Here is a 12,161-nt window from a genome sequence, read left to right as displayed (position 1 = left end):
AAATTAAGCGCTCTTAAAATTAGAGTTAAAACACCTAACAAGATTTCAAAAATTCTCTCAAACCCCTGAGGGTGGCCCATTTCCCACCCAAGTTTGAATAAAATAATACCCACCCATCAAGTTTGAATTTTTTAAAAAATCTAAATTATTTTATAAAATTTTTGAAAAGACAAAAAAGCCCTTAAACTAAATCACATTTTACTCTCAAATGTTATTAAATAATTCATATCCTATTTTATATTAATTTCAATTAATAATAATAAATAATTATTGATACACATACAGATAGAGATATTAATAATATATAATCATATGTTTAAAGGTATATAATAATTTTTTGAAAATAAAAAGGGTGTTAACAAAATTTGTAAATTTTCAATATGTCTCTCAATGGTTTCAAATTTAATAATTATATCCCCAAAATACACTATAAATAAGGAAAGTAAATATCATATTATAAACTATAGGCGTATATTATATTTTTAAATTATTAAGACTATATTAAATAATATTGACATTTTACAATACCTATTTATTATAATATTTAAAAAAGTAATATAAATATTCTTTGATCTATAAAATTAAGAATTGGTTTTGATAGATGTGTGAAAAATTAATTTTTTCAAGCTTGACAATGTGAACATGTCATTTCACCTAACTTTAGGTGGGAAATAATCATTTGACCCAAAAACAAAAATGTGTTTTGAAGTGTTTAACTCAAAGATTTTTTTTTTTTATATATATATTTTTGTTAAGTTGTTTAACTGGATGTTGCTCTACTTCAATTCCCCTGGGGGAATTTTTGAATACCCTAGTGGAGATCTTGGTCCAGGAAAGCCTGTGCTAGCTGATGCAATGGATATTTGTGATAAATTGAGATTTATTGAAGATGAAAACAACATGGGGTTCTAGGAATATCTCAGATTTGAGAAATTTTGGGATTGTGAACAAAAATGGGAGGAATTTATTTCAATATTGAGTAAAAAATCTAATTTAGAGTTCCCCACTAAGTTATTCCTTAATTTAAAATTCTTTAATTACAGTGATTGGTGGGTCAATTCACATTTCATCTTTATGATCCATATCCTCTCTAGTAAGCAAGTAATTCTTAAAATAATTCATGCTACACTTTTGGTTCACTTCTCTGTAGCTCTCTATTTCTTATATGTGTGTCTTCATAACAAAGATGGCTTCAAATGTCGCATCAGTTGAATTGAATTTCTCTTACCTTTGGACGATAGCTTCAATAATATCAACTACTCCAATTGGCTGCACTTTCTTCTTCCAAGTAAGTGAATTATTATGTTATTTGTAAATATGATTTATGTACTTTAGTTTTAAATCCAGGAATTTTACTTTATATATTTATGTTGCATTTTGTTAAGGTAGTTGTTCTTTAAGAAGGATAACAATCAATTCTATATGTGATGATTCTATCACCAGTAGAAAAAACTTATGCCAAGGTTAAAGAGGCAACCGACTCAAACCCCTTTTGTAATTAGTTAATTATATGTTTATGATTTATTTTATTGGGCAAAACTAGTGACCTCCTACAACAAAAAATTGTTAATAAAATTGATAAGGTATTAAAACTTTTAAAATAAAGTTCTAGATTCGAATATTATAATCTCTATCACGCTCATAAAACTTTTTAATTAATTACTTACAAAAAAATAGTCACCTTCTTAGTTTATTATAAATTATTATTGATATGCTAACTATTCAGATTTTAATTATCGGAAAATTTCTTTTTTAATTTCCTTTGCTTGCTCATGTTGTTTTGCATTTCACTTTCTCTTGATCCTATCACACCCTCAACGTAGTCACGACTCACCAACACCAAATATCAACTCCACCAATACTCCATACATCGATATCACTAATGTTGTGCAGTCAAAAAGTTCTCCCATAAGTTAAGATTTGAAAGTGTGATCAAATACATTAATAGAGATTAAACAATTCTCCAATGCAAAACTTGTAGTGGAAACAAATTCGAGATTTAGACAACTTAACAAATGACTTCAATTTTATAGTTTATAAAGTAGAAAAGTTTCTTCAAGACAAAGTTGCAATTAGAATATGATCTAATGAAAGATCCATCCAATATCTATGATATGACACCCTCATAATGGTTATCCAATAAGATGCTAATTTACTCAACTATATAGTTTAATATGTTATCTCAAGAATTCAGCAAGGGATGTTCTTTCTGACTAACAATAGTCTAGTTTTTTTAATTTATGGTGATGCTGACTAGAGTTCATGCCCTTTCCCAAGAAGCTTAATTTGAAGATTCATCACATTTCTTGGCCACAAACCCATAAATAGAAGGTCCAACAAACAACTTACGCTGTTCATATCTTCTATTGAAGTCAAATGTAACATTATGACCAAAACTACTCAGGAGATTGTTTGTTTGGTGTATTTACTTAATAATATATCAATCAAAATTCCTCGAACTATTGATTTACTATATGACAATAATGCATCAATCCACATGTTTCAAATCTGGTTTTCATCAATTACTTAATTTACTCCATATGTCTCCTCAAAAATAACTTGCTTGTTATAAAAATAATAAAGTGATTGACTTGCCAAAATATATTATTAAGCCAAAGCATGGCAGAATGAATAAAGAAACAAGAAGAAGCAGAAAGAAAGAAAGAATTGAGAGAGTAATTTTCTATTGAATCCGGATGAAGAGAAGAGAAGAGAGAATTGCATATATTTCATGAAGAGTAAGGGGGCAGTATTTATAGACATTTGGCTGCCCCATTAGTCAACAAATATGGCTGTAAACATAGCCAATTTTCCAAGCTAATTTAATGCATTCCCATTGCCTTTTGGCCAAAGTCAACAATATGGGGTGGAAAAATCCACCATCTGCAACACTCCCCCTTGGATTTCTACCACTTACAGATAATTATATTAACTTTGCTAAAGAAAAACCCAGTGAGATAAAAACCAAAGCAAAGGAACATAATTATTAAATGTTCTGTAAGTTGGCGTTGGACGTGCTTAAACTGCCTCATTAAAAACCTTACTAGGAAAACCCAGCTGGACAAAACCTAGTAAAGGGAAAAAGAGTACAGTGCACCTTTTGTCCAATATTGGATAAACTTCAAAATTTTGCCTGATGAATGCTCCACCTGATGAACGCTCCCCCTCTTTATAGTAGGATTAACTTGGTTGCTTGTTGAGCCGCCGCATACCGATGTTATACACTAACTTCTCAAATGTTGATGTCGGTAGTGTCTTAGTGAACAAATCTGCAAGATTCTCACTGGATCTAATTTGCTTGACATCAATCTTGTTGCTCTGCTGGAGCTCATGAGTGTAAAAGAACTTTGGTGAGATATGTTTGGTTCTGTCTCCTTTGATGTACCCACCTCTAATTTGGGCTATACATGCTGCATTGTCTTCATACAATATGGTAGAAGTGTCTGTTGTAGAAGGAAGACTGCATGCATTTCGGATATAATGGATGACAGACCGTAACCATATACATTCTCGGTTGGCTTCATGGAGAGCTAAAATTTCTGAATGATTTGAAGAAGTTGCAACCAAGGTCTGCTTGGTGGAGCGTCATGATATAGCTGTGTCATTATAAGTGAAAATATATCCCGTTTGTGAACGGGCCTTATGGGGGTCAGAAAGATAACCAGCATCTGCATATCCAACCAAACTAGGATTTTTAGGAGATTTGACAGAATAGAATAATTCCAAATCTCTAGTTCCACATAAGTAACGGAGTATATGTTTGATTCCGTTCCAGTGACGACAGGTTGGTGCAGAGCTAAATCGGGTCAATAAATTGACTGCGAAGGATATATCCGGTCTCGTGCATTGGGCCAAATATAATAAGGCTCCAATGACATTAAGATATGGTACTTCAGGACCAAATATCTTTTCATCTTCTTCTTTAGGACGAAATGGGTCCTTTTTTGGATCAAGAGACCGAACAACCATTGGGGTGCTCAAAGGATAAACTTTATCCATATTAAAGCGTTTTAATAATTTTTCAATATACGCTACTTGATGGATAAGTATTCTATTTGAATTGTGCTCGATCTGCAGGCCGAGACAATATTTTGTTTTCCCTAATCCTTCATTTCAAATTCTTTTTTCAGATATTCATCAGTTTTTGAGAGCTCTTCAGGAGTCTCAATTAAATTCATGTCATCAACATAAACTGCTACAATAGCAAATCCTGATTCTGACCTTTTGATAAAGACACATGGGCATATAGGGTCATTCACATAGCCCTCTTTTTTCAAATATTCACTGAGGCGATTGTACCACATACGTCCGGATTGTTTTAATTCGTACAATGATCGTTGTAATTTAATTGAGTACAAGCCTCTTGAATTGACCCTTTTTGCTTCAGGCAATTTGTATCCTTCAAGGAGTTTCATATAAATTTCAGTATCTAAATTTTCATATAAATAAGCAGTAACTACGTCCATTAGACGCATATCCAGTCTTTCAGAGACTGTTAAACTGATTAAATATCTGAATGTGATTATATCCATTACAAGTGCATATGTTTCATCAAAGTCTATACCGGGCCTTTGGGAAAAACCTTGGACTACAAGCCTTGGACTACAAGCCTAGCTTTATATCTAGCAATTTCATTTTTCTCATTTCTTTTTCTCACAAATACCCATTTATATCCAACGGGTTGTACGTCTTGAGGTGTTGGAACTACAGGCCTAAACACTTGACGTTTTGCTAGAGAAGCTAATTCTGCTTAAATTGCTTCTTCTCATTTAGGCCAATCATGTCTTTGTTTGCACTCAGCCATAGTACGTGGCTCAAAATCATCATCATTCAAAATTTCAGTAGCTACTGCAAATGAAAATATATCATCAATTATAATTGTTTCACGATTCCACATCTCTCGTGTATGAACATAATTTAAAGATATTTCAATATTCTCATTTTCCTGTTCTTCAGGATTTTGTACCACTTCAGGGGTTTGTGTCACTTCAGGGACTTGTGCCACTTCAGGGGCTTGAGTCTCTTTAGGGATCATAACCTCTTCTGGAGGAATATTTATTTGATTATTTGCCTTTCTTTTTCGAGGAACAGTGTCCTTTGATCCAACAGGTCTACCACGTTTTTGGCGTGAGGTAGATTGATCAGTCACGGCTCGAATGGACTGTTCAATAGTCACATTGATTCTTGTTGGTGCATTAGCAGCTGGAACATGTGATCTTGTCACTTTTGTTGTATCCACAAATGCATCAGGCATTTGGTTGGCAATAATTTGTAATCGCACTATCCTTTGCACTTTAGTTTCACTTTGGGATGTGCGAGGATCTAAATGAGACATGGTAGATACATACCAAGTAAGTTCATGCGTAACTTCAGGAGGCATTTTCTTTTTCCCTGAAGACAGGAAAGTTGTCTCATCAAAGTGACAATCTGTAAATCGTGTAGTAAAAAGATCACATGTTAATGGTTCTAGGTACCTGATAATGGATAGTAAATTATATCTAACATATATTCTCAAACGACGTTGGGGTCCCATTTTTATGCGTTGAGGGGACGCAATAGGGACATATACAACACAACCAAATATTCTCAAATGAGATACATTAGGTTGGTAATCAAAAACCAATTGTAGGGGAGAATATTGATGATAAGAAGAAGGTCGCAAGCGAATTAACGCTGCAGCATGTAATATAGCATGTCCCCACATAGAAGTAGGGAATTGACTTTTTAATAATAAAGTGCGTGCAATTACCTGGAGTCGTTTGATAAGAGACTCAGCTAATCCATTCTGTGTGTGGACATGCGGGACTGGATGTTCAACCTCAATCCCCATAGACATGCAATAATCATCAAACGTTTTGGATGTAAATTCACCAACATTATCTAGCCGTATTGACTTGATCGAATAATCTGCGAAATGTGCCTTTAATTTGATAATTTGTGCTAACAGTTTAGCAAATGCAACATTTCGACTAGGCAATAAACAAACATGAGACCATCGTGCAGATGCATCAATTAAGACCATAAAATAACGAAATGGCCCACTTGGTGGATGAATGGGTCCACATATATCCCCTTGAATCCTTTACAGGAATGATGAGGATTCACTTCCAATTTTGGAGAGAGATGGTCTTATTACTAATTTGCCTTGAGAACAGGCAGTGCAGAATTGTTCACTGGACAATAAAATTTTATGATTCTGTAATGTATGTCTATGTGAATTTTCAATAATCCTACGCATCATTGTAGATCCTGGGTGGCCTAAACGATTATGTCAAAGCATAAATGCTTTTGGATCAACGAACTTCTGATTCGATACTGCGTAGGTTTCAATTGCCTTTATGATTGTATAATACAATCCAGATGATAAAGCAGACAATTTTTCTAGTATAAGCCTTCTTCCGGAGGCATTACTAGTTATACAGATGAATTATGCACCATTTTCACTCATGGTTTTAAGATGATAACCATTTTTTCTTATATCTTTAAAACTCAGTAGATTTCTTCTGGATCTACTTGAATATAATGCATCATTGATACTTAATTTGGTCTCATTGTTTAACATAATTGTGGCTTTTTCGGAACCTTCTATCAGATCAATTGATCCTGATATGGTAGTTACTTTAGTTTCAATTAATGCTAAAGATAAGAAAAATTTCTTTTCCTTAAGAATTGTGTGTGTTGTTGCACTATCCACCAAACATATGTCTCCGACATCAGCTTTTGAAGTCAACACTTCAATTTTGGAGTCCATTTCCTTTCATTTAAAAATTACGTTAGTTATAACGTACACAAAATATTGAAAGGAAGAGAACATGGCAATAAAATACAAAATAATATGCATGACTCTAAAATAAATATATATGATGAATTTAATTATAAAAATTTTGGGTATTTCATACTCATAATAACTACTTCTGGTAATTGCGTTCACTTCAGGGAACGATATATAACGAGAAAATATTAATTTAGAATTTTCTTTTCCGATATTGCTACTACAGGAGCATAAAATAAAATGTGGAAAATATTTTATCTTCCACATTCAAGAAAAGATTCTGAATATTATAGAGTTATACTAAATATAGAGTCATTGAGAGTATTCTTGAATCTGATGTTCAAATCTATCTTTCAAATTTCTTCACAAATTTAATGGATTTATCATTATATCCATATTTCGGCTTGCAATCCTTCAGGGATATGATGCCGAAAAATAATAACCTTGTATTTGTCCTTCTGGGACATTTTATTTAGTTAATTTTCCAGGCTCATAAATTCTAGGTGGAGACTCATGCAAAAAACCCATTTAATATTATCCATCCAATTTTAGGAACTTCAGGTTCAATTATTGTCATATTTACAAAACTTATGGTTTTGTAAACAATATATATGAGTTAATCTTTGAAACTTCAGGTTCAAATATTATTTTATATTTACAAAACAGCTGATTTTATAGGAGATATATTGAGATTAATTTTGGAAACTTCAGGTCCATATATTATCCCATATATACAAAACTTCTGGTTTTGTAATTAGTTTTCAGAATATTATAATATGTATTCTGATTATATTTTGGACTTCAAGTCCATATTTTTCACACTTTATGCAAACTTCAGGTTGCAAAAGTGATATTATTATTCTAAAATAAAGACTTTGATGAAACTTGGGACTTCTGGCCCATATATATGTATTCTCTTGATTTTACAAACTTCAAGCTGTAAATTGTAAAATTCAGGACTTCGGGCCCATATATATGATTTTCTCACAATTTTACAAGCTTCAGGTTGTAAATCGGATATAAATAAAAATAAATATTTAAATAAATAAATATGCGAATAAATAAATATTCAAATAAATGGAATACAATAAAAATAAACATTTAAATAATATCAGGACTTCCGGTCCAGATTCTTAGTTTTGTAAGCTTCAGGTTACAAATAATATTTATGACTTCAGGTCACAAATTTATAATTTCGTAAACTTCGAGTTACGAATGATATTCAGGATTTCAGATCCAGATTCAAGATATTCAGGACTGCAGGTCCAGATTCATAATTTTGTAAACTTCAAGTTACAAATAAGATTCAGAACTTCAGGTTCAGATTTATGATTTTTCCAGACTTCAGGTCTAGATTCAAGATTTTCAGGACTTCAGGTCCAAATTTACAATTTTGCAAACTTCGGGTTGCAAATATTGTATAATTATAAAGAAAAATTAAACAGAAATATAACAGAAATTAAAAGTCAACTGGGACATCACAAGTGGGATATCCGTATTTATAATATTTAAGCAGCATAACGACATAATATAAAGATATAATATACCTGAGCTGATCGTGCTGATAACGTGTTATAAAAATAATAAAGTGATTGACTTGCCAAAATATATTATTAAGCCAAAGCACGACAAAATGAATAAAGAAACAAGAAGAAGCAGAAAGAAAGAAAGAATTGAGAGAGTAATTTTCTATTGAATCCGGATGAAGAGAAGAGAAGAGAGAATTGCATATATTTCATGAAGAGTAAGGGGGCAGTATTTATAGACATTTGGCTGCCCCATTAGTCAACAAATATGGCTGTAAACATAGCCAATTTTCCAAGTTAATTTAATGCATTCCCATTGCCTTTTGGCCAAAGTCAACAATATGGGGTGGAAAAATCCACCATCTGCAACATTGCTAACATTTTTAACAAGACTTTAGCATTGACTAATTTTCGCATACTTTTGCATGCATTTAGCTTGAGAGAGGCATGTGCGTCACTGATTTGGGAATCGTCAATAAGGCAAGCTTGATTGTATATTTGTATTCCCCTTCACACAATAGCTTGAGAGAGGTTGTTAAGAACTTGGACAATTCCAACTAACATTCACACCCAAAATCACCCAAATTCAAAAAAGACCATTTGGGTGATTGATCCTGCAATGATTTTGTTCATTTGTCATACACTTTAGTTTAAGAAATTATTTAGGCCAAAGGACTTATTCCCACTCAAAATATGTTGATTCTTCAAATTTTCACCTCTTAACTTTGAAAATTTTATTTACCCACCTATGGGTAGTTAAAATTAACTGAATCCGTTAGTTATATCATTTTCCCTCTTAAACCCTAAAAACTAACAATTTTCTCCAACCCAAGTTTTCAAAAATAGCATTTTCCCCCTTGGGTTTCCAATTTTTCAGATCAATTCTTCTGACAACGAAGAGACTTCTCCAACAATCTTTAGACAACATCTCTTCCTCTCTAGCATGTCCTTTTTTTGGTGATATGCTGCGTCATTGTGACAAAGACTATTTGTCAATGAAGATGAGACCTCATCTTCATCTTTGGATAAAGATGGTTTGTCTTCGTCGAGTTGTCTTCATTCTCTAACGATGACAACATTGCACAGTACTTGAAGGAGGACTTGCCAAAGAGAAAGAGACGTTACTTGAAGATCGTTAGAGAAGTCTCTTCATCATCAAAAAAATTAATTTGAAAAATTAGAAACTCTAAGGGAAAAATGTTATTTTTAAAAACTTGGGTTGGAGGAAAAATATAATTAAATTTAAGTTTATTTTTAATATTAAATATAAAATAACGATTTTGTCTTTAAAACTAATAGATACAACCACCTGTAGATGGGTAAATGAAAATTTCAAAGTTAAAGAGTGAAAACTTGGAAAACAACGAAGTTTGAGTGGGAATAAGTCCTTTGGCCAATCATTTGTTGTAAATTTCTTTTTCTGTCTTTTCACAAGAAGTTTTTCAATACATGTGAAAGAATTATTTTCATTACAGGTACCTTTGTGCCTGCATGTTCCCGAGCTCACTTCCAGAGCTTGCTCTTCCCGTGGCTAGTCTCCAAAGCTGATCTCGGTAAGTCTTAAAAATTTGCTTATCTTATTAGTATTTTAGTTTATTATAAAAAATTAAAAGAAATGCATATCCCGTTTGCTAGAATATTTAATATTCTTGAAATTCATGAACATATATTTTTTTAGTAAGTTGTAGAATTGTCATTATATATTCATATTATATAATTTTTTTTCAGTTACTTGCAGTTTTATCTGCAAAGGAAAGTATATATTGAAGATGGACAAGCAACTTTTTACTGAAATGGTAAGAAAACTCTGGAATGCATGGGAAATTCGAGTGTTGGTTTTAATAAGCCTTTCTTTACAAATCATCCTCAACTTCTTCGGCTCTCGAAGAAAATACATAGCAAGAAGCTGGATTAAGATTCTTGTTTGGTCATCATATTTAGCAGCAGATTGGGTAGCAACTGTTGCCTTGGGAAACCTCGCCACCAACGTCCAAGGAAATTGCGAAAATAGTTCTCCATCCGCAAGCCATGAACTCCAGGAATTCTGGGCTCCGTTTCTTCTGTTTCATCTCGGTGGCCCAGACGCCATAACAGCTTATTCTTTGGAAGATAATGAGCTGTGGCTACGACACTTTCTTCAATTCGTTGTTCAACTTGGAGTGACAATTTATGTCTACGTACAATCCTGGAGTAATATCAATGCCCTCACATTTCTTTCCATTCCGATGATTATTGTTGGATTCATTAAATATGGAGAAAGAACTTGGGTGTTTTGGTCTTCCAGCACCGAGAGATTAAGAGATACCTTGCTTGCAATTGTGGATCCTAGCCCTGGTATTGTTAAATTCTGTATGCAAGCTGGACTCCACCAAGATATCGAAAATCAAGAACAAAAAGAGGGTAAACATGAACTCCTTGATGCTCATTTTTTGTTTAAAAGATTTTCACGTTTGTTTACAGGCTTAATGCTCTCTAAAGGGGAAGCACAAAAGACCATCCCATACTTTTATAAAAAGCCAGCAAAAGAAGCCTTCAATCTGGTAGCAATTGAGCTTGGATTGATGTACGATTTTCTGTTCACCAAGTTGATCGTTGTTTATCATCGTTTAGGCCTGTTTCTCCATTACTTCAATTTTCTTGCCATCGTTACAACTTTAGTTGTCTTTTCAATCTTTATTCATATCAACTCTTACCCATATTATTTGACGGACATCTGCATCACTTACTGCCTTATACTTGGGGCTTTTGTTATGGAGATTTTCGCATTCGTGCACTATTCTTTCAATGATTGGGCAAAACTGATAGTTTTGAGCTTTTCCATGAAGGCAAAGACTTACAAATATGTAGCTAGAATTCCTTTTCCTTCATTTTTATCAGCAAATCAAAAGAGATGGTCAATGTCTATGAGGCAATTCAATTTGCTAAATTTTTGCATCAAAGACATTTCGACCATGTATAGATATATCAATCGTGTTGAGAAGTTACTTGGCATCCTTAATTGGTTGGAGAAGTTCCAGTATTTGACTTGGGAAGATGTAAATCCTGATTTGCAGGAGATTATCTACAGAGGGATAATAAACGCTCATGAAGATAATTTGCGCACAGATCCTCGTTTGGGCGATTCAGAAAAGAAAATATTGGCTCGAAGAGGCGATCATGTGATAAAAAAGAACAATCTTGATGAAGAAGGTAATTGGTATACTTCTCAATGTGACTTCGACAAAAGCATTCTTGCTTGGCACATCGCTACTGATCTTTGCTACTGCGATGATTCCACTAAACATGGAGAAGCTGATCTCAATTCAATAAACAGCAAAACTAGCAGATGCTTATCAAATTATATGCTGTATCTTCTAGTTTTTTGCCCAACTATGATGTCAAGTGGGAATGGCGAGCTGAGGTATAGAAATGCATGTGATGAGGTGATGCGAGAGCTCAAGTTAGACCCAAAAGACACCACCAAAACAAGAAGTGAAATTTTGAAGCCGTTGTTCGAAGAAGAACCTCAACAGCCTGCACATGTGATCGATCCGCGATACAAGACAGTGTTATCTAGTGCAAGGAGTCTGTTTAGGAGTTTGCAAAATGTGGAATCAAACGGTTGGAGTTTTGACAAGAAATGGGAGATGATATGTGAAGTGTGGGTAGAAATGTTGGGGTATGCTGCAATCCATTGCAGATGGAGAGAGCATGGACAACGGTTGGCCAAAGGTGGAGAGCTCCTTACACATGTTTGTCTTATTATGACACATCTTGGCTTAAAGGCACAATATGATTATGATTATATTGCTTTGGATATTGAGGGCTAAGTTTTACTATTGTTTTGTTGTTGTTTTGGTTTTAAAAATGTGTGCATTTAATTG

The 12,161-nt window shown here is 33.4% G+C and overlaps 1 protein-coding gene across 2 annotated transcripts; it reads left to right on the top strand.

Annotated features, from left to right (window-relative positions):
• The first annotated feature begins 1,179 nt into the window (after positions 1-1,179).
• On the top strand, positions 1,180-12,115 carry LOC123213538. 2 transcript variants are annotated; one of them, XM_044632995.1, is made up of 3 exons: positions 1,180-1,288; positions 9,774-9,851; positions 10,037-12,115. In XM_044632995.1, exon 3 carries the CDS (start codon positions 10,068-10,070, stop codon positions 12,105-12,107), a length of 2,040 nt encoding a protein of 679 aa, XP_044488930.1. In that variant the 5' UTR covers positions 1,180-1,288; positions 9,774-9,851; positions 10,037-10,067; the 3' UTR covers positions 12,108-12,115. The 2 variants fall into 2 exon arrangements, with proteins under 2 accessions (XP_044488930.1, XP_044488929.1); XM_044632994.1 differs by having other exon boundaries at positions 10,027-12,115.
• Positions 12,116-12,161: the final 46 nt, after the last annotated feature.

The sequence above is a fragment of the Mangifera indica genome, chromosome 4 (assembly GCF_011075055.1).
Source record: "Mangifera indica cultivar Alphonso chromosome 4, CATAS_Mindica_2.1, whole genome shotgun sequence".
NCBI classification, from domain to species: domain Eukaryota; kingdom Viridiplantae; phylum Streptophyta; class Magnoliopsida; order Sapindales; family Anacardiaceae; genus Mangifera; species Mangifera indica.
Note: the sequence above shows the minus strand (reverse complement) of the source record. Positions and strands in the feature narration are given on the sequence as shown.